We start from the raw sequence: 25,807 nt of genomic DNA, 5'->3' as shown, positions 1-25,807 counted from the left end.
CAATGTGACTGATAGGAGGCTCACACAACGTAAATACTTTAAGCTGACAATACTCTACAGTTATCCTTCTCTGACTATTGAAGCCACGTCTTTAATTCATTCAGTGTCTTGAGCTCCTCAGTTAAGGAAAGCATTACTGGGATTATACAGTTTACTGGCCAAGACAGGGATGGGACAAGAAGTGTTCAGATCTATTGCCTAAGTGAAAACAGAAATTGGAAGCGTTCATGAGAGGATTATGTAAGTTTATGTAATTTTTATTATGTCTGAAAAATGTGACAATTTTACCAGTTTGAGCCTGTTTTTTTAAATGAAATCATTTGAGGAGTTGGAACTGCTAACAACTCAAAAATACTGTGTCTAAAATTTTACGGTGTGCCCAAAATAGGACATGTTTTGTAAGGGCACAAGCTAAAAAAAAAAATGACAGAGCGGTCGTGTTCCAAATTGTGTACTTATATATACTAACAGCAACTGTTTTGAGTGCATAAATGTGCACACTGAGAAATACGGAAATATGCAATGCACTACAAGTACCCGTATGATGTACTCAAAACTGGACCATTAAACGGACACTTTCCACACTCCACACTCAACAGTTGGCATCTTGGCTACGTAGTGGAAAGAGAGGGCCCACCGATGTAAAGAATTTTTAATTTAAGGTGTCTGTGGAAGCTGCAGCTGTTGCAGAATAACCTATTTAAGTTTTTATTTTCACTAATTAACCATCATACTGGTGTTGGATAGAAGACATCAGTGTGTTTATGGTGTGTGTGAAACAGAGGGCACGAAAAATATATTAGTTTCTGGGTAACATAATCAAAGTCGGCAGGTATGTTGGCAGGTGATATACTCAAATGTTCCAGAAAGTGCAGAACGGCAGTATGCGTTAAGACAACACTGCCCCATCAAAATTGAAGTACTACTCAAATTAATATACGAACAAGTCAGAGTATTATGAGTGTACCAAGAGAAGTGTGCCATTTGGAACAGCCAACTAGTTTAATGGAAAGTATACTCTTTTGTCGACATCCCACCTGTTAATGCAATATGCCAGAAAAAATATGCATGCAGTGTAAATATTAGCTAAACACAGTTAAATGGCAGTGGTTATGTAACAAAATGGTCCCTGTGTGACTGACAGGAAATATTGACTGTTTTTAAGAAGTCACCATTCGTCCTCTGCTCAGGACTTCATCCACCACTGGCTAAATGAGCAAAGTGCTTTTCTGCCGCCAATCAATCAAACTGTCAACTATATATATATATATATATATATAGATATCTATATCTATATATATATATATATATACACACATATATACACACCACAACAGGAGGAACACTTAAAAGAGTTAGAGGAATGCAAGTGGGTGGTATAAAGTGGGCCCTATGTTTATATCAGCCATAACAGGCTAACTCACATCTAAACACGACCTGCTGGTGAGTTTTGCTTTGTTTTATCTTAGTGTTGTATAGGACATAAGAACCACATACAGTACTGTTGAATAACATTTGAATTGACATTATGAGCTGAAGAAGTTGAAGAATTTGTTCATCTATCCATCAAGAAAATTTTAAACATTTATGTCTCAATGCATGAAAATCCCCAAAGCTTTAGCTGCGAGGTTTTGACCTGACAGTGATGAGGGACTCTTTCTATTAGACAGAGGAGAGGCCTGCAAAACAGTGTCATGTTTAGAAGAGTATTTAGTAAAAGCCAATAATGGAAACAGAAGGGAAAGCATCCATGTAGTTTCAGTTGCCTTCTTTATTCAAATGTAGTTTGCAAGTTCATTTGTCATTTCTTCTCTTTAAACAAAGCCATCAAATATAAACTTACCCTGAAGTGAAGTGAGTTTACTTTAAACCTTATCTGACCTCTTGTGCCGAGTGTTTTCTTTAGATGAACCATTATGAAAACAGTTTGGAGGATAAATAGAGGTCTTTGTTTATGGAGACAATTGGCCAGTTAATGACTTTTTGACTTCATAAGCAACGTTCCTTGTATTGTGTCACACTCAGAGGTTTTCTGAAAATGTCCTTTTTCACAGTGTAACATCTGTGCTCCCTAATATGCATCTTTCTAGAGATGCAGTATCTGCTGAGTCCTTCTCTTGCTGCTTGTTCTGTTCTCTCATCACAAAAACAACTGGAAAGTATTCAGATTCACATAATTAATTTTGTTCTCCGAAAAAAGAGAGAAAGAAATGGTTGAACACAATTAACAGAATTATTTTGTCACAGTATGAAAATTACAGATTTAAAATTGCATACATCTACTGCATACATCACTTTAAACGTCCACAGCAGCGTTGGTGGTGTCACGGTAAAAAGCAATGTGATCCATCTGCTATTCACGCTGTGTGTGTTGGTGCAAAGGAGCAAATTGTGCAGAGTCCAACACTGTGAAGTATAAATATACTTGATAACACGTAGGGAAACAGGTAACAAGTTTGCTTCAGCTCAGCCCATTTTTGGCATTTAGGTGGAGCATAAACATGGAATGAATGTTTTATATCCCACTATAATTGACTGTAGCTTTACACAGATGTAAGTGTTTATTAATATATTTGTCAACAACTGTAGCCCCTCTTGTCTGCACCAACGGTAAATAAATATTACTAGGATGGTGTATAAATAGATGACAAATGAAAACATAGTAAAATACAGCTGTAATGAAATCATATGTCTTCATAGAAGCTAGAATTGTTGACAAATACTGTATGTTAATATTTAACACTTAATATGTCCTAATAACTACATTTTAGTGTGCTATTACCCATTTATTGTTTATATAAGGCTTATAAAATAATGTGTTACCAAAAAGGTTCAGTGTAGCAGAATATATACTCACAACAGATCTGTCTGTAGTCTGGTTTCCATCTGAACATAGCACAAATTTTAATAGACTTTCCAGAGAATGCAAATGAATGTGTTTCCATCCACTACTGTTATGTAAATATATGGAGTTCAACACATCAAGATAAGGGCTTAATGATGTTAATTCTCCAACTGGGTGCCATTAAAACCACTGCAGAGGAAGAGGGTGTAGGAAAATGACATAATTAAAGAGCACCAGTCAAACAACAGTGTAGACAAAAACAGATGGGAAGGTGGTAATTATGTTTGGTTCATGTAAATTAATATGTTAGAATTTGTTTTTAAATCGGACCCCCCCATCGTCCTCTCATATGCTTCATATTCTTTTTATATAATGATTTATCTACTGCAATAACCTGGTTTCTGCAATTTTCTGTATTTTTTTTTTTTTTATCAGCATTATCACAAAGGTTTCTTATCTGCAAAAACAAAAGGCCAAAAAAAGGTGGTGAAAAAACACTTTTTGTCTTTTGACTCACTAATGCATGGATTCAAATCTCTGTTATCGTACTTTGCCACTTTAGCAGATTATTAGAGAATTCAGACACAGATTTTCAAGGCTCATCTGAACAGAAACCTGCAAAATCTACAAAGACTATCTGTTGTGCAGGACAGGTCAGAAGGAGTCTATTAATCACATTATTCTGCCACATTCAGGTCTCATTTCTGCAAAGTGCCGGATACGACGTCGCCTTTAAGTGTCATTCTCCGTCCTGGTTCGCATCCAGTATACAGCTAAACTGTCAAAGGCTACCAGAGTTTAATTTAGCATTCTATAAAGGAAAATATGCCGAGAGACGGGACTTAAGCTTGACAGTGCAATCCTCAGGGGAATCTGTGTACTTGAGATGCAACCTTTCCAGAGTTCATTAAGTCTTTTCAAGATGGCAGGCACTGATTATTACTGAAAAGTGAACTGAAGAACTGGCATTAAATCCTTTCTTCACCATACTGATGTCTGTATCAGTTCTTTAACTTATATTAGCATTTCCTTTGGTCCTTCTCTGTCATCACAAACACTGTCTGCCTCAGCTTTCAATGGCTCCAGGTCCTCTTCAGAGCTGCAAGCACTCTGCTGCATGCCCCGGGAGAAAATCCTGCGATGTGACTGGGCGCTGAGATCCAGCAGATCAAAGGAATCAGAGGAGAAGAGGCTATCCTCGCTCATCACACTAGAGGGGCGGCTGCGGCGACCCTCGGCGTCCCCTGGGGCCTGGAGGAGCCGCTGCAGAGCCTCAGGGAATATCGCAGGGCCTGAAGAGGGAGATGAGTGGTGGCTGTCGGGAAGATCCAGACTGCGAGAGAACTTGCCGTTCCGTTTCAGAATACCTTTCCGTCTTCTTACAGCCTCTGTGCGCATGGTGGGACTATTCTCTGCTGCTGGGAGACATGTGTGCTGTTTGTGGGAGCATGACTCGCCGGCATCACTCTCTTTAACTCCCACTCCAGAGCCCCTTCTTTCTGAGAATGAGCCAAAGCCCGACTCCCCACCATACAAGTTCTTCAGTATCCCCTTCTTGGGCATTTTGGATGAAGGCTGACTGAATGTAGAGGGAGTTGGAAGGCTGTTGGACAAGATATCAACATGGCCAAGTGTATGTGTCCGATACGGCTGGGGAACAGTGTTACATAGTTGGGAGGGAGAGTTCTCCTTTGGGGGGCTGTGAAACACTGAATCTAAACTCCTCTGATGTTTTAGAATTCCTTTGGGTTTCTTTCTGTCAACGATGGGAGTGGAGGAAATCCCAGTGGAAGAAGTCGCTGCTGCACAAACACCACCACAAGCTCCCAGTGCAGTCTGGGGAATTGCATTCTCCTTGCGCGACTTCCTGAGGCTCGCCATTCCTCCGAGTACCCTTACTCCTCCTCCTCCTCCTCCACAATCGTTCTTTAGTGGTAAGCTGAAGTAAAAGGGGTTAGGAGCGAGCTGAGGAGGACAGGAGGAGTCTGACGACAGGCACCCCGGGTCAACAGTCATATTGCCAGCAGCGGCGACACGATTCTGCCAGTCGATGTAGCGAGCCAGAAGGGGGGAAGGACATTCTTGGTGTGGAGATGAAGGGCAGTCACACACACTCTCTTCATAACCCCAGTTCACCCACCAGTGGTTGGCCACGTCCTCTATTGTGGCCCTCTCGTCTGCACGCACTGTCAACAACCAGTCAATAAGAGCACAGGCATCTAGAGGGAAAAGAGTCACCAGTTATTTATAGCAGACGAACAGACAAACACAATGTAGTTCACACTCCAAGAAAAACAGACCGAGCGATCCAAATAGTGAATAGAAATGCAAACATAATGTTGACGTCGTGAAGGTTTACCTGAGGGGGGGTTGGGTCTGCGATAGCGACCCTGGCTGATCTGCTCTGTGAGCTTGGTGTGGATGACTCCATCAAATGGCATGCTGCTGTACACCAGGGCATACAACAACACCCCCAGTGCCCAGCAGTCTACCTGGAACACATAGACACACACAATGATGGACATACTGTGGTGCATGTGTTTTTGTTTTCTTTTTAAAACATCAAGCTTTATAAAGTCCAATTAATTTTTTTTTAAATTTAACCATAACTCAGGTAATGTGGTTTCTCAGTGCTTTAAATATACATGAATCCAAACATTAATTTGAGGGTGGATCAATTAGTTCTGAGATTGCTCCTGTTGTGGGAACTATCTGAAGGACCATGACATGTGCGGAACAGGAGGAAAGTGATGAATGTAATTAAGTAATGAATTTCTGTGTGCTGGTTTGTGGGCACAAGCTCACAGGAATTTCTATGTGGACATGACTAGAGGCTGCACATCAAATTTTGTGTCAAATTCTGGAAATGTGCAACAGAGACCCTGAAAATGCTTCAGCAAGCCTACGACAATAAAACAATGATCATGGAGACGTGTTTTGAGTTACATTTTCGTTTCTGAGGGGCAGACTGTTTGCATCCAAAACCGAAAAAGGGGCATCAGGTGGATTTGTTTGGCATTTGCTGGACTGTGCAACATGAGTTTGTCCCAGAGGTTCCGACTGTCAACACAGAGTTCAACTGTGACATTCAGAGGTGCCTAAGGCACGGTGCAAATGACCTGAACTGAACTGTGGCGCAATGGCACTTAAGCTCTCCAACATGAAAATGTGCCCGCCAGTTTCTCGCCCCCAACAACACAAACGTCGCTCCCCATTTGCTGGATTTGACTCCCTGCAACTTCTTTCTGTTTCCCCAATAATTTGTCACAAAATTTGATGTGTGGTATCTGCTCAAGGTTCACGTGCTTATAACATCGCAGATGCACCCAGACCACTGCTCACAAAAGCATGTGTAACTTGGGTGCTGATTTTGCACAAGCGACAAAATTGATAACACTCACTCATTAGGGTTACATATTCCTCCTGCTCTGTGCATCTGTTGCACGCAACAGGAGCAGTCTCGGAACTTATTGATCCACCGTCGTATTATATTAGTATACCAGAAATTTAGCATAGCACTAAAAAAAACAGTGTTCAATTCATGATGGACAGTTTAAAAAAAAAAAAACTCTGAACCAGAGATATCATCTTTTGGATTTCAAACAATCTTCTTTGTTGCCAAAACCTGTTGCCTACATCACCCACAATGCACTAGACTATCACCTGTTCAGTCAGAGTTTTGGGTGTGTTGTACCAATTGCATCTAATATCATACCCCTTTTTAAACCAAAACCAACCAGATGTGGTGACAGTAACAGGTGATATAATGTCAGTTTACCAATAACAGTATTTAATTCTTTAGCACATTTTGAAGAATAAAATGAATGTATTTGTACTTTTCTCAGTGCAACCTAATATGTGTATTAAAACAGTTTGTCAAGCCAGTGTGCCGACCCACCTCTGGCCCCTGGTATGGCAGCCCTTTCACTATCTCTGGGGCAGCATAGAGTGGACTTCCACAGTAGGTCTGAAGCAGAGTGCCCCTCTGGAAATGATTTGAAAGGCCAAAGTCAGCCAGCTGCAGAGAAACAGAGAACAAGAAATGACACGATTAGAATTATTTGTATTCCTTCCTACTACTGATGCTACTATTTCTATACCAACACATATTCCAGGAGAACGATAGTGTATCTCCTGAGCCTGTTTATTCACTGAATTAAAAGACAATGAGTCAATTAATATCTTAAATGGCGAAGATAGGTGATGCACCTGCACATGGCACGAAAAAGCAGGAAATATATATTTAACAGAACCTTGAAACTTTATAAAATATAGAATATGACAAATTGCGACCAGTATTTCTAAAAAATATTTGCATCATCCTTAAAACTTTTACATCTGTTAGAACATATATATTTCATGTATGACATGACACTGAGTCTCAGATGTAGATGACATTACTACCAGCTGTCACTACATTGGACACGAGTGTCCAAAGCAGAACGCTTAAACTTCATAACACAATAGGCTGCTTAGTTAACACTGAACCCTTCATAAATTCCATTCACTTGTTCAGTTCAGTTTTCCTCATGCAATCCAGATTCCTTTCCACTGAATATGTAACTGCATTCTTTCAGTCATACTGCAAAAACACAATAACTCAAAGCTATTCCTTTTAAAGAAGCCAAAAATAGGTATGCTGAACTTTTGCCAATGTAAGTGTGAGTGAGGAAAGAAGAGGGGGCCAAAAACATCAGGCTGCTTACGCTCACGTAACGGAACAATCACTCACTCGAGGTTGCGAGAGCCATACACAGACATGCTGTGCCTCCTCTCTATCTAAAGAGACTATTAACATGCACACTATCCCACTATCAGCCCCTCTGGTGTTAAAAATATTCAACATGACAGCTTTATTTCCATGGTACAGAGGTACAAAAACAAGCGCACATGTACAGAAGATGACACTGTTTATACAAGCCAGCTCTGTTATTATACACGCAGTGGCAATAATAACTGGAATCCTTCCACACGACATATTCTTCCTTTAACTGTACAGGTGCCTGGAAATTACATGTTCTATTGTGAGAAGTCACTGTCTGTGCAGACTAGGTTATTGGCTTTTCCAAATTTCCAGCTGCTTTTTCAGGTTTTGGGGATAATATTGTATAAAGAAAGCAAAGTTTTGTTTGTCTCTGGAAAAATATATATTCACACTGCCCTGTCCATTGCAAGAATTAACCAGCTGATTCAGTCTGGCAAAATGTGTTCAGTAGCTGTGTTTTAATCAGGGATTCACCGATGTACTGATAGGTTATTGACTTTACATGTATGGTTGGCTGATTTGTCGACAAACTATAAGTCCACATGAGCATAAATATTAAGCAAAAATATATATTTCAGTATAGCTATGAGATAAAAAAAACAACAACAATATTTTCAAGCTGCACGTGTCCACTGTGTAAACATCTCTGTCCAGTAAATCGAGACATTTTTCACCACCTAGGCTACAAAATGTATGTTTAGTTGTACATAAAAGTGGACATAGCTACCGGTCTAAAAAATGAGGCAAATGCAAAAGTGCCTTAAACTGCAATACCACTGAGGGCCACTAGAGGTTGGCCCCAAAAAGGCTCTGGCTCCACAGACTCTCATTCAACTTCTCTTATGAAATACAAAGTCTATACATTTTTCCCACTAGCTATTATGGTGTCATTCGCTAAAGTTACTCATTCTTATTAGTTTTCTGGTGGTCCATCTGAAAATAATCCTGTCATTGATTAGATATTAGGCCTCAAAAAGTGACATTTTTGGAGACATGTCTGTTTGATTGACATGCCTGAGGTAAAATCAGATTTATTGCTGTAGGTGAGTGGGGCGCAGTGTCCTCGGGTTCTCAATCCGGTCGAGTCCGATCCACCGCTTGCTCCCCCCTAGCTCATCCAAAAACAGCAAGATGGCAATGGCCAAAGTTGAGGTTTCATAACGCCAATTTACAAACCAATGGGTGACGTCACTGTTGGTTGCTGCTTGTATTGAGTTATATTAAAACATTATGTTTGGAAGATGTTGGTGTCTAATAATGGTTGAAGTATGTTCATTAAGGGAATACTTTCAAAATGCTCAATTCAGTCAACAGAAAAACAAGTCATCTGTGCTCCCTCTGTCTACACATGCCATTGAGCAGTGACAGTATTGTGCAGATACAACATGTGTTTTACACTGAGCCCTGCCAGCAGATGCAGGAAAGGCTGTCATAATGATTCTGTGGTGATTAGGTTGGCATTGAATTAAGAGCTGCTCAGAGGTCCGCACACAGTGTTTTCTTTTGACAGGCAGACAGAACATACATATATTTAAACCTTCTGAGTGGCGCGAATGCCAAGTTTTCCGCTGGATTCCCTGCATTCCCCTTTTGCCACGCACAGCTGCCATATAAGGAGAGGAAAATCCAAAAAAGGCAAAAAATATCCCCTGGGTTCTTTTTTAAGACCTTATGTTTGTTCAGGTTCAGTCTGCATGCTGTAACAACGCATTAAAATGACTGTGGGCAGAAAGTGCTCCAGTGTACCTTCTGACTTTTTGGGGATTTAATTATAACTTTATTGCAGCATGCTAAATGCAGCAGGAGGGCAAAACAATTGCTCCTTAAATGTATCAGCCAATGTGTCATAAGGATGTATGCCCTGTTCAAAAACAAAAGTGAAATCAGGTGTTAGATAAATATTGTTGATAATTATAAGAACCCATGATGTATTTAAATCTCAGGCCAGCAATGCTTTTGTTTGAGACATATCTATTTTTAATACAAAAATACATGTTTTGTTTTGGAAGAAAACCCAATTTTTTTTTTCCACAGCATGTCTGATTATGGCTGTTTTTTTTGCTATTGAGATATAACGGCTCAGTTTGAGTATGTTGGATCGATCCTACCTTTACGTTAAAATCTTGATCTAGAAGGATGTTCTCCAGTTTGAGGTCTCGATGCACAACGCCGTTCTGCAGGAGAGCAGAGACACACATGAGGTCCGCGTTTGGAGAGCCCAGAGAAAGGTTATCAGATGAATTGCTGTCAGGCATGAGGAATGCTTTGTTTGGGTGAATTCATGTGATGATGATTTGATCCTCTGATGACATTCAGCACCTGAGTGCCGATGAGAGGCTGACAGCTGTGTAGCCTGGGGAGGAAGAGTCAGAGTACACTTAAGATCCAATGAGAGGAAAAGTATGTTAAAGTGTTTCACTGATATTTAGTATAGTAGGTAGTTATTCATAAGAAGAGACTCAGCCACAATAGATAAGTGTGGCCTCCCAGGAAGCTGTGGGACAGAGACAGACTTCAAACATTGCTGACAGTTGATCTAAAAGAGCCTCCTATCGCTCATCAATTACATCCTCTTCAGAGAACCTTTGTGGAGGAAATGACGCATGAGCTTTGACAAAGTTTTATGTATGTGTGTAAGTCTGTGTGTGCATTTGCTTGTGTGTACAAGCACAGCAGAGACACAGTCGAAAGAATTTAGGTTATTATTTTTGCTATTTTTAAAATGACTATGAACTGATTTGGAAACTGTTTAAAAAAAAAGCACTAAATGAGAATTATTTTCATTCTTCTCTTTTCTTCTTCTTCTTTGCTGATCTTTCCATGGCTATGTGCCCTGCATACCTCTGAGGCACATTCAATAATTCATTGCTGCCGAAACATTCATGTCTATTTTGGGACAATGTTCAAGGGCACGGTGAGCAGAAAATCCACCTCCCTGCACACTACAAAGCTACAGGATCTGAATGATAATCTCAGAGTTTAATGTGAGGGATTCACAAAGAACTCGAACTGCTAAAATAAGAATGATAGGAAAACAAAAACCTTTCTGTCATATCCAGCTCAGCTGACTGTCGGGCACACAACCTCACCTCTACTGTCATGCACTTCTGTATTAATAGGATTTATATTTTTCCTTGATAACTCCTGTTTTCTGGCACAGCTATTGATTTCATGTACACAACAATAATAACAAAGAGCACAGAAGAATTAGTTTCTTTGCCAAGGCTTACGGTAATGTGAAAGGAGGAAGGAAGCTCATTTAATCAACGTATTTGTTAAATGTGTCAGTGTGTGACTGTAAAGAACCCTCAAGGCTTAATGCGCTCTTAACCTAGAGATGTCTGAAAACTCAAGTCAAGTTTTTCTGCAGTATTAGGATTAGGATTTAGTGGAATTAGTGGCACAGTATTTGCTTATGCACGGTTAAATACTGCAGCATACAATTCAGCACGTGCCTACATGTGCTTCCCTCATTTATACCGAGTTCCTTCCGGTGGAGCATTTCCGGTGGAGAACCAACGTGTCCATTAACAGTATGTGTGTGTGTGTGTGTGTGTGTGTGTGTGTGTGTGTGTGTGTGTGTGTGTGTGTGTGTGTGTGTGTGTGTGTGTGTGTGTGTGTGTGTGTGTGTGCGTGTGCAAACCTTGTGGCAGTAGTGAACAGCAGATGTGATTTGTCTGAAGATGCTTCTGGCTTCTGTTTCTGGCAGTCGCCTCCTCTCCTGTATGTAATCGTACAGCTCTCCTCTGCTGGCGTACTCCATCACTATCACAATCTTATCCCGGCTCTCAAACACTGTCAACACACAGGGCATAGGGAACATTTGCAGTATGTACAGATTATACACATCTGTTAATATTTATATTAGAGAATATTGAATTTTGTATTGTTACTGAATTTCTGTCTGTATTTCTCCTGCTGTAAACTGTGAACTCAAATTCTAATTCAATTTCAAATCACTTCATACTTTTTTCTCCAATTTAAACCTAAAAGTTAGTTGACAGTAACTTGGGCAACTTTCATGAAGTACGATTATTACCTGATTAGGATCTACTGACAAAATGACTCAAGTAAGTAAAGCGACAAGTGTGTCTGAGCGCTGTACTTTTTAGCAAATAGCATTTGTTGGGGATTATTTTCTGCCACGGAATTGGTGCCCTTTTGGTAGTTCAGATAGCATCAACGCACAACGAATAGTGACGGAAAATGCCATTCGATGGAACGCTGTGGATCACTGATTGTGTTTTTTAGACAACAGTGCAGGTTTTTAGCACAGAGTAGGAAACTATTCAGGATTTAAACACTTAGGGAAGTCTTAGTTGGATCAAGTCATTATGAGTCAAGCCTTTGCTGGTTTTGGTCTTAAAATGGGATTTGTGAGTGCTGCCAGCATTATCCCTTATCCCTGGCCATTATTGAGCAACACTCCTGTACCTGCTTCTGTGTGTTGGGGGGATGTGACTTCATAGGAGTTAAATGTCCATCTTCTAATATCTATCTGGAAACTACGTATGGATTCATTGTGATATTTATGACTTGTGTGTGATTGTGTGTATTCGCAGTCTTACCCTCATGGAAGCGTATGATGTTGGAGTGCCTGAGTGAGGAGGTGATCTCGATCTCTCTTTGGATGTGAATTCTGTCCAGGTCATCAGTGATGCGTTCCTTGCGGATCGACTTGATCGCCACCTGAGAAGGAAGAAACACAGTTGCGCAAGTTTTCCCAAATCACACATTTTTAGATTGATCTACTGGTTATTACTAAGTATGGATGGTTACTAACTTTAAAAATAATTAAAGATAAATAATTGCTCGTATATCCTAAGGAGCTCATCTTCCACAGCAAGAAAACAGCATTTGGTCCTCGAGGGTTAGTTTATACCATGGTGATACTTTGTACAACAATTGTTTTTGCCCCTTTTTCCAGAAGATATTGTACCAGTAGACACTGATTTCTGAGCAAACCCACCAGTGAAGTTATTTTTTGCTTTACCTCACTTAAAAAAAAAATTATTTGAAAAAAATGATAAATACTAATGAATAAGCACACCTCATATATCAGCTGCAAAGTCCTACATGGAAACATAAAGACATACATACATACTGTATAGACACATATACACAAATAAAATGTCTGGGTATTAGAGGTGATTATCTGGGTTTTATAGGCTGAATGGTGAGAGCAGGTCTGCGGTGATGTGAGCACGCACAGAGGCAGAAGGCTGACAGATGCACTGTTCACACTCTGCTTCTTTAATCCCAGGCACTCAATGTACCCCGATGTAACCCCCAACCCCTGAACACACACACACACACACACACACACACACACACACACACACACACACCAAACAGACACCCCAATGTGAGCCCTCTAAACCTCTTTGGATAGAGCAGCTCTCACCAAAATGGCACCATACAAGGACAAGACAAAAGCAGGCAAACAAACAGACATCAGGGCGTTCCAAATACTTTAGACCAAAATACATGGTGGACAACAAAAGACTGAGAGGTGTGGTATAATGACACGGTGAGGCTGTGGGACAAATTCTTTATGGGCTGGCATCCAAACATAGGACTGATCATACTGCTGTATACTCTTGTCAACCCTTACAGTGTCCCTATGGGTGAACTGGCCTCTTCCCTGGGTCACAACTCCAGCATTCTCAGCTGCTGGAAAAACATCTATGAGACATTGGAAGACAGAATTCACACGGCCCATCAACCGCAATAGTTATGCAAAACAACACAACACACTCCGGGGAACTCCTGGGACTGACCTGACCTTCTATAGCTGATTGGATGCTGTCCAGTGAAGGAAAATGTTCAGGTTTTTATTTTCAAGTTTCTATATTCTTTCTAATCAAATGCTCAGCATAAATGGAGGTGTTTTCTCACATCACCAGACGCTCCAAGCAGATGTGGCCTCTCCTTTAGGCCAGAGGAACTGGGTGCTGGGCAAGAGTTTGAGCCACACATATTCAGTAGTTGTCAGCTGAATGTCCAATGATCGGGTGTAATTAACATGCTCGTGACGTTTTTCTGACCCAAATATCTGAAGCAATGTGAGGAATGGAAGGGGAGAATATGAAGAAAGCTGCAGGGATGAGGACGGATCATGTAGGGGGTAGCTAACAGAAAAGATTAAAGGAATGGATTAAGTATGCCAGAGTGTGTGGACTTGTGTTTTACTGTCACTCCCAAGACTTGGCATTAATGACTGACCAGCAGAGCACAGAGAAGAGAGGAACATTCTGGGCATTGTTCACCCTTCAGGGCAATAAGAGCATTTTTGAAGGGGCACGTGTGTGTGTGGAGTAAGTTTGGCTATGAGTATGTCTGTATGATCTCACCCTTGTGCATGCAAATTAGCTGCATATGCGTCACGCATAAGTCTGACTTCCAAAGTATCCTTCTCACTAACAATGTCTCATTGTTCATCCAAATAATGTGCTGCATGTGAAATATCAGCCTAAAACCTGTAACTCAAACCATGAGGGAACAGAAGTAGCTATGTGTGTGAGTCATGCAGACATAATCAGATATTCTTTTACATTATTAGAGAACATGTGAAGTGTGGTGCATATTTTAATGGTACAGTCAATACAGATGTACACTACGTACGAAGAGACGCACAGCCATATTCCAGTAAGGGTTCGTTTAAACCACACAAAGAGGAAGACATACTTTCCCCTCTTTCTTTTTCCTCTCCTTCATATTCATTGCTTTACCTTGCGCTCTGGTTGTGTCGTGACATCGCCGCTCCCCCACTGCAAAAATCTTTAGACTGCTGACTTACTGCAGGTGTTTTCTTAGGGAGTGTGTGTGTGAAGTCATAATGGGTGTTGTGGGGTGCACTGCCTGGCCCAGTTTTCTTGCACACACATACAAACATGCACACATGCATCCCAAGAGCCTGATCATCACTAAAGGTCGCTGCAGCATCTGTGAAAGATTTATCAGTAGGATTATACAGGCTCCTTGCCAAATACATCCTTGACCTCACCATTGAGTTACACACAGAGAGCCTTAAGCTGCCGCTTTTCATAACCAGGAACTACAGAACTGTGTTGTATATTAATGATGGGGGATTGGACCAAGAAAAATAGCCAGACAAAAACAAAATTTTGACCTTTTAAGTTCATCTTACGAACAGTGCTGTTGTCACGCCTAAACCGCACTCCTAGCTGCTGGTAGGGCCTCAAAGGATGCTGATTGAACACAAATGTCAAACTTGACACCTGACCAGATGGATTCCTGATCAACTTAATCCAGCTGCCTCGCAAAATTACTACATATACCCCTGTAAAACCCATTCCATGTTCCTATGTAACTAGTAAGCTTTAAGGGGCCAGCATATACGCCATCAGAAGTGCTTGTTGCCTCCACTCTCTCCTCACAAACACCTTTCCAATGCCTGGTTTAAGGAGTCTATCTTTCTGAAACTGAGGGCCACGGATTTAAATTATTTCTTTGTAAATTTTGGAATGACCCTTTCTATCACTTTTTCTATGAAGTACAACTCTCAACATTATCATTATCTCAACATTTAAACAATACTGCATTTCTACTGCACGGCTGGATTTTCTGATGTGGTCTCACCATACATGTTGTGAACCACTTATCTCATGTAACCCATGCATTAGAGCTGTTAGGGAGCCAGATTGTGTTAGCTTGGTACAGAGCCAGGCTAAGGCCTTTCCCCTTCAGCTGCTTTTTCCAGTTTCATAAACAGAAGGGTATCAAAATTCACGTTTAAAACAAGACAGCAAATGAGTTAATTTCCCAGATTACAATTTATCTAAGCGGACACTGATGACACATCTAGTGTTGGTTTTTGTTTTAAGAAAGTGAAAGAAACAAGTATCTGCTACCAGGTTGCATCAGGTGCACTGTTCTTTATTTCCCAATGAAGAGGTAGAATTTAAAAGCTGCACATATCTGATGAAATTATGTAGCTTGACTCTTCATTGCACCAAAAAAAATAATTTTTAATGTTATTTTTCTGACATGATTCAACTTTTAAGACGAATGGGGCTCCTAGCTAGAGACCTACAAAACAGATTAGTGAGCCAGCATAACCAGGACCTGGTATTCATCATCCTTTCCTTCCATGTCATCCTATGCATTAGTTAAATTAAGCGACGCAGAACAAGTACTCAGATATTTTACAGGGACAATCTCAGCTCTTTTTTTTTTTCTAAAACCACTGAGTCCTCTTCCTTCTCTTCTTCCCTTAAAACCACCTTCTCCTCTGTCTCCTCCCCACAGTCAAACTACAGCCCCCTAGTCTTGTTTCCAAAAATAATGTCCGTTTTGTTTCAAAGAATCCTTGGTATGTGCTGGCTAATGGCTCAAAGAATTCAGCATTCCCCCCCCCCCCCCCCCCCCCCCCCCCCCCCCCGTCCTACCAAACCCGCTCACCCTACACACAAGCACACACATATGCACACACACACTACATATCTGTTCTCGTTTCTCTGTATACTCTTCCATCAATCTCTTACCTGTCCCCTGTTGTTCACTTCCTGTCTCTGCCATATTTTTTCCTCACAAATGTAGGTCTTAGACAGAGCAAGCAGCCAGACAAACCGTGAAAGTCTCCACTATCAGATTGCAAAAAAGATTATCCATATTACTGTGTGTTTGTTTGTTAAAAAAAAACAGAGGGGGAATTTGAGGCTGATATGGCCTTGGTCTCTTTTATACACAGATCACCACAGAGTGAGGGATTAAGGCCTAACTGCAGACATAAACACGATTATTCAAACTAATCTGGCACCACATTCGGTTTTTAACCTAGATATTCAGAATGTAAAGTTAAACAGAAACATATTATTCTATTATGTGTGTGTGTGTGTGTGTGTGTGTGTGTGTGTGTGTGTGTGTGTGTGCGTGCGTGCGTGCATGCGTGTGTGTGTGTGTGTGTGTGTGTGTGTGTGTGTGTGTGTGTGTGTGTGTGTGTGTGTGTGTGCATGACTTCACTGGGCTTCTGGTAAAGGGGGTCAGCGTCCTGCTGGAGGAGACCTATTGTAGTAATTTTATCCCCTTGTTCAAGTGCTGAGTGAGTCAGACCAAAGGCATCTCAGCCTGGCAGCAAAGGAAGCAGGAACTGGGTTCAGCATCAGTCCATGAGCTCACACAGACACACACAAACACACACACACACACACACACACACACACACACACACACACACACACACACACACACACACACATACATACACACCTATACCACCCAGGAAGTTATTTCCACCTCCAAATGAATATTTAAAACCGTTAGGCAACACTCAAATATCTTGGAACACCAACATGTTTTGGAGACGGCTGAGGATGAGCAGCGCAATGTCTATGAAGCTGAGGCTTTTGTATTCTGAAAATAATATCATGGATCATGTTCACCAACACGACTCACCGTCTTCAGGCTCGATCTCTCTACCGCTTTCTTCACTTTGCCGTAGGTGCCTCTCCCCAAAGTCTCCATCACCTCATAGCGGTGTTTTAAGTTGTGTTTGTGCTGGTGCTTCTTCACTTCCATTGGCGCCGTGGCCATCGCCTCCATGCCTATGTTTCTCTGCCGCTTGTCCGCGCTGCACGGATGGCTGCTGTCCATCCTCAGGCACTGCTCACCGCGATGGTGGCTGCTGGATGCCGCGTCCTGCAGACAGCCGAGCTCGGAGCGGTCGTTGTCGTTCGTTGAGCCTCTGCTGTCGGCCTCACGTCTGCCCATCCTCTCTGCGCACAGTGCGCACCTGTCAGGAGCAGCCTTCACCGGGACTAGACCCCCAAACTGCCTTGAGTTCTGAACAAAAGCAACTGAAGCTCTTGACAGTGACCAAATTGCCCATGGAGAGTGTATCAGAGCTACAAACCACTCTTATGGCAGGAAAATGAGCAGAAAACCCGTCCGCTCCATCTGAGCAGCTGCAGTACACTCGTAGCTCCCTTTCACCCTCTCCTCAAAAACACAGCAACAGGAGCGATGGGAACCACATGGTCAGACCGATAGGTGGAGCCTTCTCATTCCGATGCCAGCTCTCGTAGCAACATCCCGGCGCGTCACACTCACTTGGGATCATTTTGGCTTTTCCGACGGCTCATACTCATCCGGCTCAGCAGCAGAAGAGAGGGGAAGAAGAAGGCATGCGTGGAATGTCCTGCGGGTCAGACTCACCCTGAATCCACCACTTCAGTAAGACACGTTTGTTGATGCTTTGCCGTGCGGTGAGCTCTGAAAAAATAAACCCTGGAAAACACTTTGAAGAACTTGGGAGGAGGCAGAGTCTTTGAAGTCAGAAGAAGTAATAGTAGCTGTAAGACTACAGATTTACATTCTTTGGTTTTTTATTTCAAATTCACATATAAATAACCAAGAAACATAAAATGCAACCATTTATTATACCAAATAATCCCAGTCTATTAAAAACATAAAACAGTGTTCACAAGAATATAACCACAATAAGACATACTTTGGTTTTAAAATTTGCTATTTTCCGTTTTCATCATAAAAACGGCTGATAAACGACTGACTTTTAAAAAAAAATTTCTGTCACTTTTGGAAACCCTAATAAACTTTACATCCCATAATTACCAATACAGTAACAAAACTTACTGATCTGCAATGAAATAACATGAACCATTAAAAAATAATAAAGAGCTCAGTAATACTTGACAGGTTAAACTGTTTTGTATAATTAAAAGAACACACACACACACACTCACACAAACTCGTCTATTTGTTAAAAGGTATAAAGAAACAATTGAACATTTTGGGTAACACACTGAGCTTTGTAATGTTGAAGAAGATCAATACCACTCTCTGATCTGCAGGAGCCAGCAGCAAGCTTATGGAAACTGCTAGAAACAGGAAGCCTGGCTCCCACCCAAGCGAACAAAATCCACCATTAACTTCTATGTAAAATATTAATTTGTGCTTTTATGTGGGGTTATGTGTGGTACTATTTCCTGACTTGCCTGACATAGTGATAACAGGAATCCATTAAAAGTAAGACAGATAAAATGTTCATGAGTGAGCTTTAGAGGTGAAGTGTTTGCTCTACATTTTCACAGTCAGGTCAGCTGTTTGCCACCATTTCCAGTCTTTACACTAAGCTAACTTGTCTCCCCACAGCAGCGTCAAATTTAATAGACAGACATGAGAGTACTAACATTTCTCCCATTTAACTCCAGACAAAAAAAGCAAATTAGCATATTTCCCAAAATTGTGAACTATTAAATTCAAACAGTCTTTACATTTTCCTTTAAATACTGAAATTATTTACATCGTTTAAATTTCCGCGACGTAATCAAACCTTAACCGTGGTGGAAGATGAGAAGGATTAATGATTTAAGGATTAATGATTTAAGGATAGCGACATCTTAGATAGAGCCTTACACACATATACAGTTTTCTTTCTTTTGGAAGTTTGACTTCCAGAACAAAACAGCACCCAAGTGGATGTCCAGATTTCACGTGTATGTTGACCCTGTTGTTGATACATTTAAAATACAGGAGTGAATCCAAGTTTAGAAACTTTATGAGTTTTACAGAACAGATGTCCACTTCCCGCACATACCGGGTCCAAGAACTGTTGCCCATAGAGTCAGGAGAAAATGCATTAGGGTGTGAGGAGGTCTCGAGGATTGAGATTAGCCACTAGACAGACGTCATAGCTGTCGTGCATGGCTGCTCGTCTTTCCACCACCGTCCACACATTGTCCGCAGGGTCCAATTCCAAAATCTCCTTGGTGATGATCTCATGACGGCCTGCAGCCATGGGAGAATTTATGTAAGTGATGGCTGACCAAAATCTAATTTCCAGAGGCACTGCCTCATCAGTTAGCCGCAATTTTCTAGCTCTGACGCAAACAGAAAGTGTTCCTTGTGTTTGAGGGATAGCCATTTCCTCCAAAGTCAATCTGATAAAAATGTTAGAGACTATGCAGAAAAGATGCTGCTAAATATACTCAATATAACTGACAGGCAATCAGTAACTGACCGGCCCCTTTGTAGTATCCACAGAGGTAGAGCTTTCCCGCCACTTCTCCGATGTTGGAGGCGTTGCTTCGAAGGGAAAGCAGGGATGTGGGGAGAGTTGGTCCGGCCCTCCAGGTGTCTGTATCAGGGTTGTAGATCTCCACAGAACTCAGACAACGACGTGATTGTCCACGGTCCTCTCCATCACATCCTATACCACCTGAAATGCACACATACATCATCTTGCTCCAATGCAGAATATAAAGTAATACTAATACAGGACTATACACAGGAATACAGTCTTAAAGTCTGACCTAATACGTAGATTTCTCCATTGAGGACAGCAGAGCCACAGCGGTACCTGGAGTACTTCATCCGGGCACACTCTGTCCACCTGTCTTTGCCAGGGTCAAACTGAAATACTCGATTACTCAGCTTGTCGGGCTCATCATCTGGGTGATCCTGAGGGAACAAGAAGAGACACTGAGGCATAGGGAAGAAAAAAAGACAAAAAATTATAACAGAGAGATGAGAAGCAGCATTGGAGAAACAGTGAAGGAAAAAAGGCCCACAAGACACATTAAAGTCAATCTTCCAGCATCTGAATTTAAACCACTGAGTAGATTTAATGCTATTCAGGATTTTGTATGTAAATTTCGATGGCATGAAGTATGTTGTAAATTACATCATCTCAGAGTGCCTGTTGTGGACAAAGGGCAATCTTTGGATGCTGCTAACTGACAAGGTGACATCTCTTTTTGAGTCTGTGTTTAACTTCCTGTATTATTTTGTAAGTAATCCACCTTCAGTATCATTTGTACTTTTACTTCCTGCTATTGTTAAGTTTCCTGCCAATTTCTGTACACTCCTGTGCTGTGTTATCATCTCAGTCAAGAGTGTGTAGCTGGTTCTGCATTGCAGGTTTAAGAAGGAGAATAAAAAAATAATAAAAAAAGGTTTTCAGAGGCCTTAAATAATGGATCCTTTTTTGATACCTGTGGGTTAAATCAGTTTTTGTCTGTTTGCTCAACTGGCCATTCTGAACCTGATAGTGAACCAGCCTCTTCTTGGTCATGGACGCATTGGTGCCTTCCTCTTCTGCACACCTACCATTTGATAAAAAGCTATTTTTACTGACAGGCCAGTGTACCTGTGGTGTCCAGCCCCCCAGCACGTACAGATGCTCCTTTAGGCTCACAGCGCAGTGACAGGCTAAAGGAACAGGCAGAGGAGCGAAGCTGAGCCAGCTGCCTCCTCTCTTCAGGGACCATCTCTCCACGCTGTCTGTGATGATGTAATGATTTCTCACTTTCATCTGGCCACCTATCAAATACAGGGCGTCGCCTACCAGCCCTAAAGCATACATGTCCCTGTATGCTACTGAGCACAACTCCACCCAGCTGTTCTCCTCTGAATTATTGTACCTGGAACATAAACAGGCAGTTCAGATTTTCAATGCAGTCCCATTTCAAAAATAATGCTTATTAATTATATAAGAGCGCACACACGCCTATAGATATCAACCCTCTTCATCCTGTGTTGGTCCTCTGCCTCTATGGCCACCACTATGTTGTTGTCTTGTGTCACTGCTCCTGCTGTGATCTGTCCCATACCACCACAGCCCCTCAGTGGAGAGGGGACGTAATAAATCTTTCTACCATAGGGGTCAAAGCAAAAACTGAGGTCAGCAAGTCCTCCACGTCGGGCAGGCACTCCCTCCGAATTCACTCCACCCAGACAGAGCAGGAGGTCAGTAGTCTCCATGCCATAGCGAAGAGCCGGGCGAGGTGGAGCTGATGTCTCACAGAGACCTGAGGTCTGGAGAGCTGCATCAATCATCCCGAAGCACTCAGCATCCCGCAGCAGCACCTGGAATATTCATTGAATAAACATGAAAGTCTGACTACCTATCTCATGATAAATGTGGATAAGGAGTTTGACTTTTATTACTATTACTACAAGTACTAGGACCCTCCCATCCCTTCTCACCGGGTTTCTTCTCCTTGCTTTACGGAGAAATCCAGGGTCCACAAGCTCCAGCCGGACACGCCTGAGTAACTCCACAGCCTGTGCTTCGCTATGCGAATCACCCCTGCGCTTCTCGACCCAACGCAACACCAGCTGCAGCACAACCTCCTCCTGAGATATGTTGAGGTCATCTGAACCAAGCAGATCACCAAGACTCTGGGCATCCAGCTCAAGCACTTCTTCTTCCTCACACACCTGGAGAGGGCAGGATAAAGAAGGGAGCAAAAACCAAAACAATGAAATGGAAAAAAAGAAAAACAATGGTCTAGTTGATGGTGGCCAAGATTGTTGAAAAGCTGTATCAAAACAACATTTTAAATTCCAATAGTAATTCTACACCTGTGTTAAGAAGCTGAAAAAAGTGGGGATGACTGGAAAAATTACCCAGCTTCAGTATGTCAAAGTTAAAGCAGCCTGATCCAAGGGGACTTAAATTGACATATAGTTATTTTCATTAATGGAGCCAGGAATGAATAAAGCTCCAGATGAGAGAGCATTTGACACTGGTTATACTGAATGCCCAACCTGTGCAAAGTGTTGACAGAGGTATCTGAAGGCACAGTCAGCCAGACTGCTTGCCCCCAGGTCTCTGGCCCAGTGGTACAGACCGACACAGTTGGATGGGTCCATTCGGGCCTCCATGTGGCTCTGACACAACCTAACTCAGTAATAAGAAAGAGAGGATGGGAACAAACAATTATCAGTACTTCTTCTATAGGCCACTAATATAGTACATCTGTTAATCTTAGTTTAATGGATTAATCATCGCAGTTCCTAAACCAACCTGAAGGCTCCATCTATGTGGAGCAAGAAGGCAGCAGCAGCCACTCCCTGGATGTTGCAATTTGAAAGGGGGAGTTCAGCACGGTACATGTAGTCCAGTAGCAGCTCCAGGCTCTGGGCAGGAGTATCTCTGAGAGGAACCTCTCCTCCTCGGGTCTCCTTCAGACCACATGTAAACATGGCCTGGACACAATGATTTACAAAAATAATGAAACATAAGCACGTTTACAGTCTCATTGCATCATCAACACATTTGCTGAGCAGTTCTGCAACATGCATGTTGCATCATCTTTAATTGTCCTCAATAACTTCCAACATGTCCTGTGCATGGCCACTTCACCCGGAAGTAAGGACTGAATGCCGACAGCACCGCCTTGTGGCAAGGAAAGGGAATGCCTTCTGCCAGCAGCAGCACATCAGTGAGCTCCTCAGATGTTCTCATCCTCTCCAGCTGCCTGAGGAGGAGTAAGCCATGCTCTGCCTGAGCAGGCTGCAGCACTTCAGTCTCATCCATGGATTCACTGTTCTGGATGTCGGCACCACTACTATCAGCACAGAGAGAGCGACATTGTGGAAAATCTATGACAAACACATCAGAAAGAATAATAAGAAAGAGCATCAGGGAGAGTTTGATGTACACACACTTTTGTGAAATGTTCCTCGTGACTTTCCACCACTGTGCTTGTACTGTTTCAAACCTGGATCAACTAAAGGTCAGTAATGTGCACTATATTTTTTTTACCAGGTCATTGTTTTTTTATTCACATCTGAAAAAAGGGTTCTCTCCCCAAATACAAACCCTGATGTTACAAATTTATTTTATTCTGGAGTTTCAAATCTTGTCACATCATTTAAAACTCAAACAGAGGGGACAGCTAAACATTGAGTTTCCATTTGTTTTGTAATCTTTGTGTGATTTGCAACTGGGGCTTAACCAGTTTCACTGTATTACAATCTGAACAAAAATTTGAATTTGAAAGAAAAATGTCTGTTCAGGTAAAGGTTGAAGGCTGAATGATTGTATGATAATCTTTAGTGGGCTGGATTCCTGTACAGAGTACATTTGGTTCACTTTCTGTTTCCACCAGCTGAGCTAATGAATCACAACCAGCTGTTTCACATGAGTGAGTTTTCCCAACCAATCACATGGTCACAATAATACAAAAACACTATGGACACGTGTTTTTTCACACAAGTGAGGGACTGCATATAAAACCATCTTGGGTTTTACGCATCAGTTTAACCTGTAACCTAATACCAATCACAAAAGAGACCAATGGATTTTACAAAAGAGGCAGAATTAAGATGTTTCTAATATTTCACATCATTTAATCACAGACTAATACACTACCTACCTTAAACCAGTATCTTTAACTGTTTCTGCCCCGTACTAGCTGGCCCACCAATTCACATGCTTGTGGATTCGAAAATGACGCTGTCAGTGGATGAGCTAAACATACACAGGTCAGCTCACAGACATGCAGAGGCAGGTCACAGTGTGAGTAGCATGATAGCATGACTTTAGCTAATCACATGCAGAAAAACGACCATACCAGTGGTGTCCAAAGGCCAAGATTTAGAAGTTTCTGAACTGAGATGACATGAGTCTTGATGCCTTAAACTAGCTACAACATAGGCTGGTTTATTTTTGTTTGCTTGCAGATCTGTCTCGTGTTCTGTGCTATTTGCTGCCAGGGACTGGGGGCAGTTGCATGCTCACTGGTTAAAAAATAAAGTTTAAAATAGATCAGCAAATCCTGGTGGAGCTGTTGGTCTGTTCAGGTTTCGAGAGGTGGCTGTGCAGTCAGTCCTTATGCTCATTCAAACATGGGGCTTATTTATAGATTAAATGAGGAAGATCTGTTCCCTCATCTTCATTGTTCCTTGGGTGAACAGGTACTTTTCCAGCTGCTCTATTTTTCCATGTAATTTCTGCTTTCTCACGCTGTCAAATCCCGCATTTATAATCTTAACGTCACTATACTTGCCAAATGATCTTTCTGCCTACTTTTTTTTGTCAGTCAGTTTCTCATCTCTGTTCTTTAAATGTCATAATATTTCTGTCATTCTGCCTCTCAGACCTCCTCATGTGCAACCCTCCTCCTGCCCATCACCAACTCACATCCGTCTGGTTTTGCTCCAACCAAGTTGTTTCTCACTTCTAATCATACACAAACCTATTCATCCATTTATGTAAATTCATATATGCACACAGGCAAGCAAAACCAGATGGAAAACATGAAATATACCAACAGCTAGATGGGGTTTGCACAAATATCCCATGGCTCACACAGAGGGAGCCAGCATTATCACAATCTGTTCTAAACTCAACTTCAGTGGTAAATTTGTATAAACACCTTTGTTTTAATATGCTTGGTAGCACATTTTACTGCCACACAGATGTTTGCTACAGAAAATAGTTATGCTCAAAACACTGCTGATGCAGATGACTGCTCTAAGCGGTTTTACAGGGGTCTTTGGACAAGCGACGAGAGCCAGAACTAAACACACAGTCAAACATTCACAAAGGTCCATATGTGTCTGCTCCCTGGACAGGTTACTGAAGGAGACATGGATAGCCGTACAGTGTTTCAGGCTAATTGTTCTCCAACATGCACAGTCGAGCATACTGTATTACGCAACAGTGGGAAGAAAGCAATGTGGTCCCTGCAGTTTACAGGGGGTGTGGATTAATCAATGACACCAGGTCAGGATGTGGATACATGGACCTGTCTCCATTTGTGAAACGTGCTCTTGCATGTGTTTGTGGCAGAAAGCGCTGTCAGCCTACTGGCTCTGATCCCAGCTCTTCATCTGGACGTTAGGCCTCATGTTTACCTCGGGAAGGCCTCAGAATACATGTATGGATCTAAAGGTACTTATGAAGAGAAAGAAACTATAAAATTGTTTTTGAAAATTGCTAATTTGACTTTAATAATCCACGTCCATATGCAGTATAAGCACATTTTAAAACTGTTTCATGAAGACTTTGTTGATTCTCTGACTTTTCCTCTTGTGCAACCATGAGGTTTACATTTGAAATTAATAATTAAGTGACATGTCTCAACAATTATTGGAAAGGTTGCCATCAAATACTACTCATGCCCCCTTAGGATGAATTTAAATTTCGCTGATGATCCCCTCCCATTTTATTCAGAACAAAACTTTTGGAGATGACGCGTCCGTTAGACTCAGCTGTACTTTTTCTTTAATGTTAATTAGCATATGTTACAATGTTAACATGCTAAAATAAGATGTAATACCTGCTTAAAAGTCTTTATGTGACATTTATATATATTTACCTATGAGTAGCATGCTTATTTTATATTTTCTCCAGTCTCTCATCTCATTTTGTCCTTTCTTTTTCTTTTCTTTTCTTTTCTTTTCTTTTCTTTTTTAGCAACTAG

General features: G+C 41.6%; 2 protein-coding genes across 5 annotated transcripts; both read right to left on the bottom strand.

The window, feature by feature from the left end:
* Positions 1 to 1,761: 1,761 nt before the first annotated feature.
* LOC138193277 (NUAK family SNF1-like kinase 1) lies at positions 1,762 to 17,602 on the bottom strand. The gene is made up of 7 exons (XM_069141221.1): positions 17,028 to 17,602; positions 12,179 to 12,299; positions 11,254 to 11,405; positions 9,719 to 9,784; positions 6,744 to 6,863; positions 5,205 to 5,337; positions 1,762 to 5,064 (listed from the first exon to the last, which is right to left on the bottom strand). Exons 1-7 carry the CDS (start codon positions 17,340 to 17,342, stop codon positions 3,860 to 3,862), a joined length of 2,112 nt encoding a protein of 703 aa, XP_068997322.1. The 5' UTR covers positions 17,343 to 17,602; the 3' UTR covers positions 1,762 to 3,859.
* A 379-nt stretch (positions 17,603 to 17,981) lies between these two features.
* On the bottom strand, positions 17,982 to 24,106 carry LOC138193422 (kelch repeat and BTB domain-containing protein 12-like). 4 transcript variants are annotated; one of them, XM_069141446.1, is made up of 10 exons: positions 23,756 to 24,106; positions 22,741 to 22,979; positions 22,402 to 22,583; positions 22,143 to 22,275; positions 21,579 to 21,812; positions 21,100 to 21,458; positions 20,740 to 21,013; positions 19,904 to 20,051; positions 19,612 to 19,809; positions 17,982 to 19,379 (listed from the first exon to the last, which is right to left on the bottom strand). In XM_069141446.1, the coding sequence occupies exons 2-10, from the start codon at positions 22,912 to 22,914 to the stop codon at positions 19,231 to 19,233; spliced, it is 1,851 nt and encodes a 616-aa protein (XP_068997547.1). In that variant the 5' UTR covers positions 22,915 to 22,979; positions 23,756 to 24,106; the 3' UTR covers positions 17,982 to 19,230. The 4 variants fall into 4 exon arrangements, with proteins under 4 accessions (XP_068997547.1, XP_068997545.1, XP_068997546.1 ...); XM_069141444.1 differs by having other exon boundaries at positions 22,741 to 23,850; positions 23,954 to 24,106; XM_069141445.1 differs by having other exon boundaries at positions 23,954 to 24,106.
* Between the last annotated feature and the right edge of the window lie 1,701 nt (positions 24,107 to 25,807).

The sequence above is a fragment of the Embiotoca jacksoni genome, unplaced genomic scaffold, assembly GCF_022577435.1.
Source record: "Embiotoca jacksoni isolate LCO1_2020_lvr unplaced genomic scaffold, fEmbJac1.0.p SCAF_9, whole genome shotgun sequence".
Classification (NCBI taxonomy): domain Eukaryota; kingdom Metazoa; phylum Chordata; class Actinopteri; family Embiotocidae; genus Embiotoca; species Embiotoca jacksoni.
The sequence above is the reverse complement of the archived record's forward strand: the minus strand, read 5'-3'. Positions and strand labels throughout refer to the sequence as shown.

Excerpts from the sequence above, each read along its gene's own strand:
- LOC138193422 (XM_069141443.1), bottom strand. The coding sequence starts at position 23,019 with ATGCTCTTTCTTATTATTCTTTCTGATGTGTTTGTCATAGATTTTCCA. Across the intron at positions 22,584-22,740 it reads CATTCAGTCCTTACTTCCGG|GCCATGTTTACATGTGGTCT; the intron begins GTGAAGTGGCCA and ends CATTGTGTCCAG. Across the intron at positions 20,052-20,739 it reads TGGGGGGCTGGACACCACAG|GATCACCCAGATGATGAGCC; the intron begins GTACACTGGCCT and ends TTGTTCCCTCAG.
- LOC138193277 (XM_069141221.1), bottom strand. The coding sequence starts at position 17,342 with ATGGGCAGACGTGAGGCCGACAGCAGAGGCTCAACGAACGACAACGAC. Across the intron at positions 9,785-11,253 it reads CTGTTCACTACTGCCACAAG|AACGGCGTTGTGCATCGAGA; the intron begins GTTTGCACACGC and ends GCTCTCCTGCAG. Across the intron at positions 6,864-9,718 it reads ATCAAGATTTTAACGTAAAG|CTGGCTGACTTTGGCCTTTC; the intron begins GTAGGATCGATC and ends GTTTCTCTGCAG.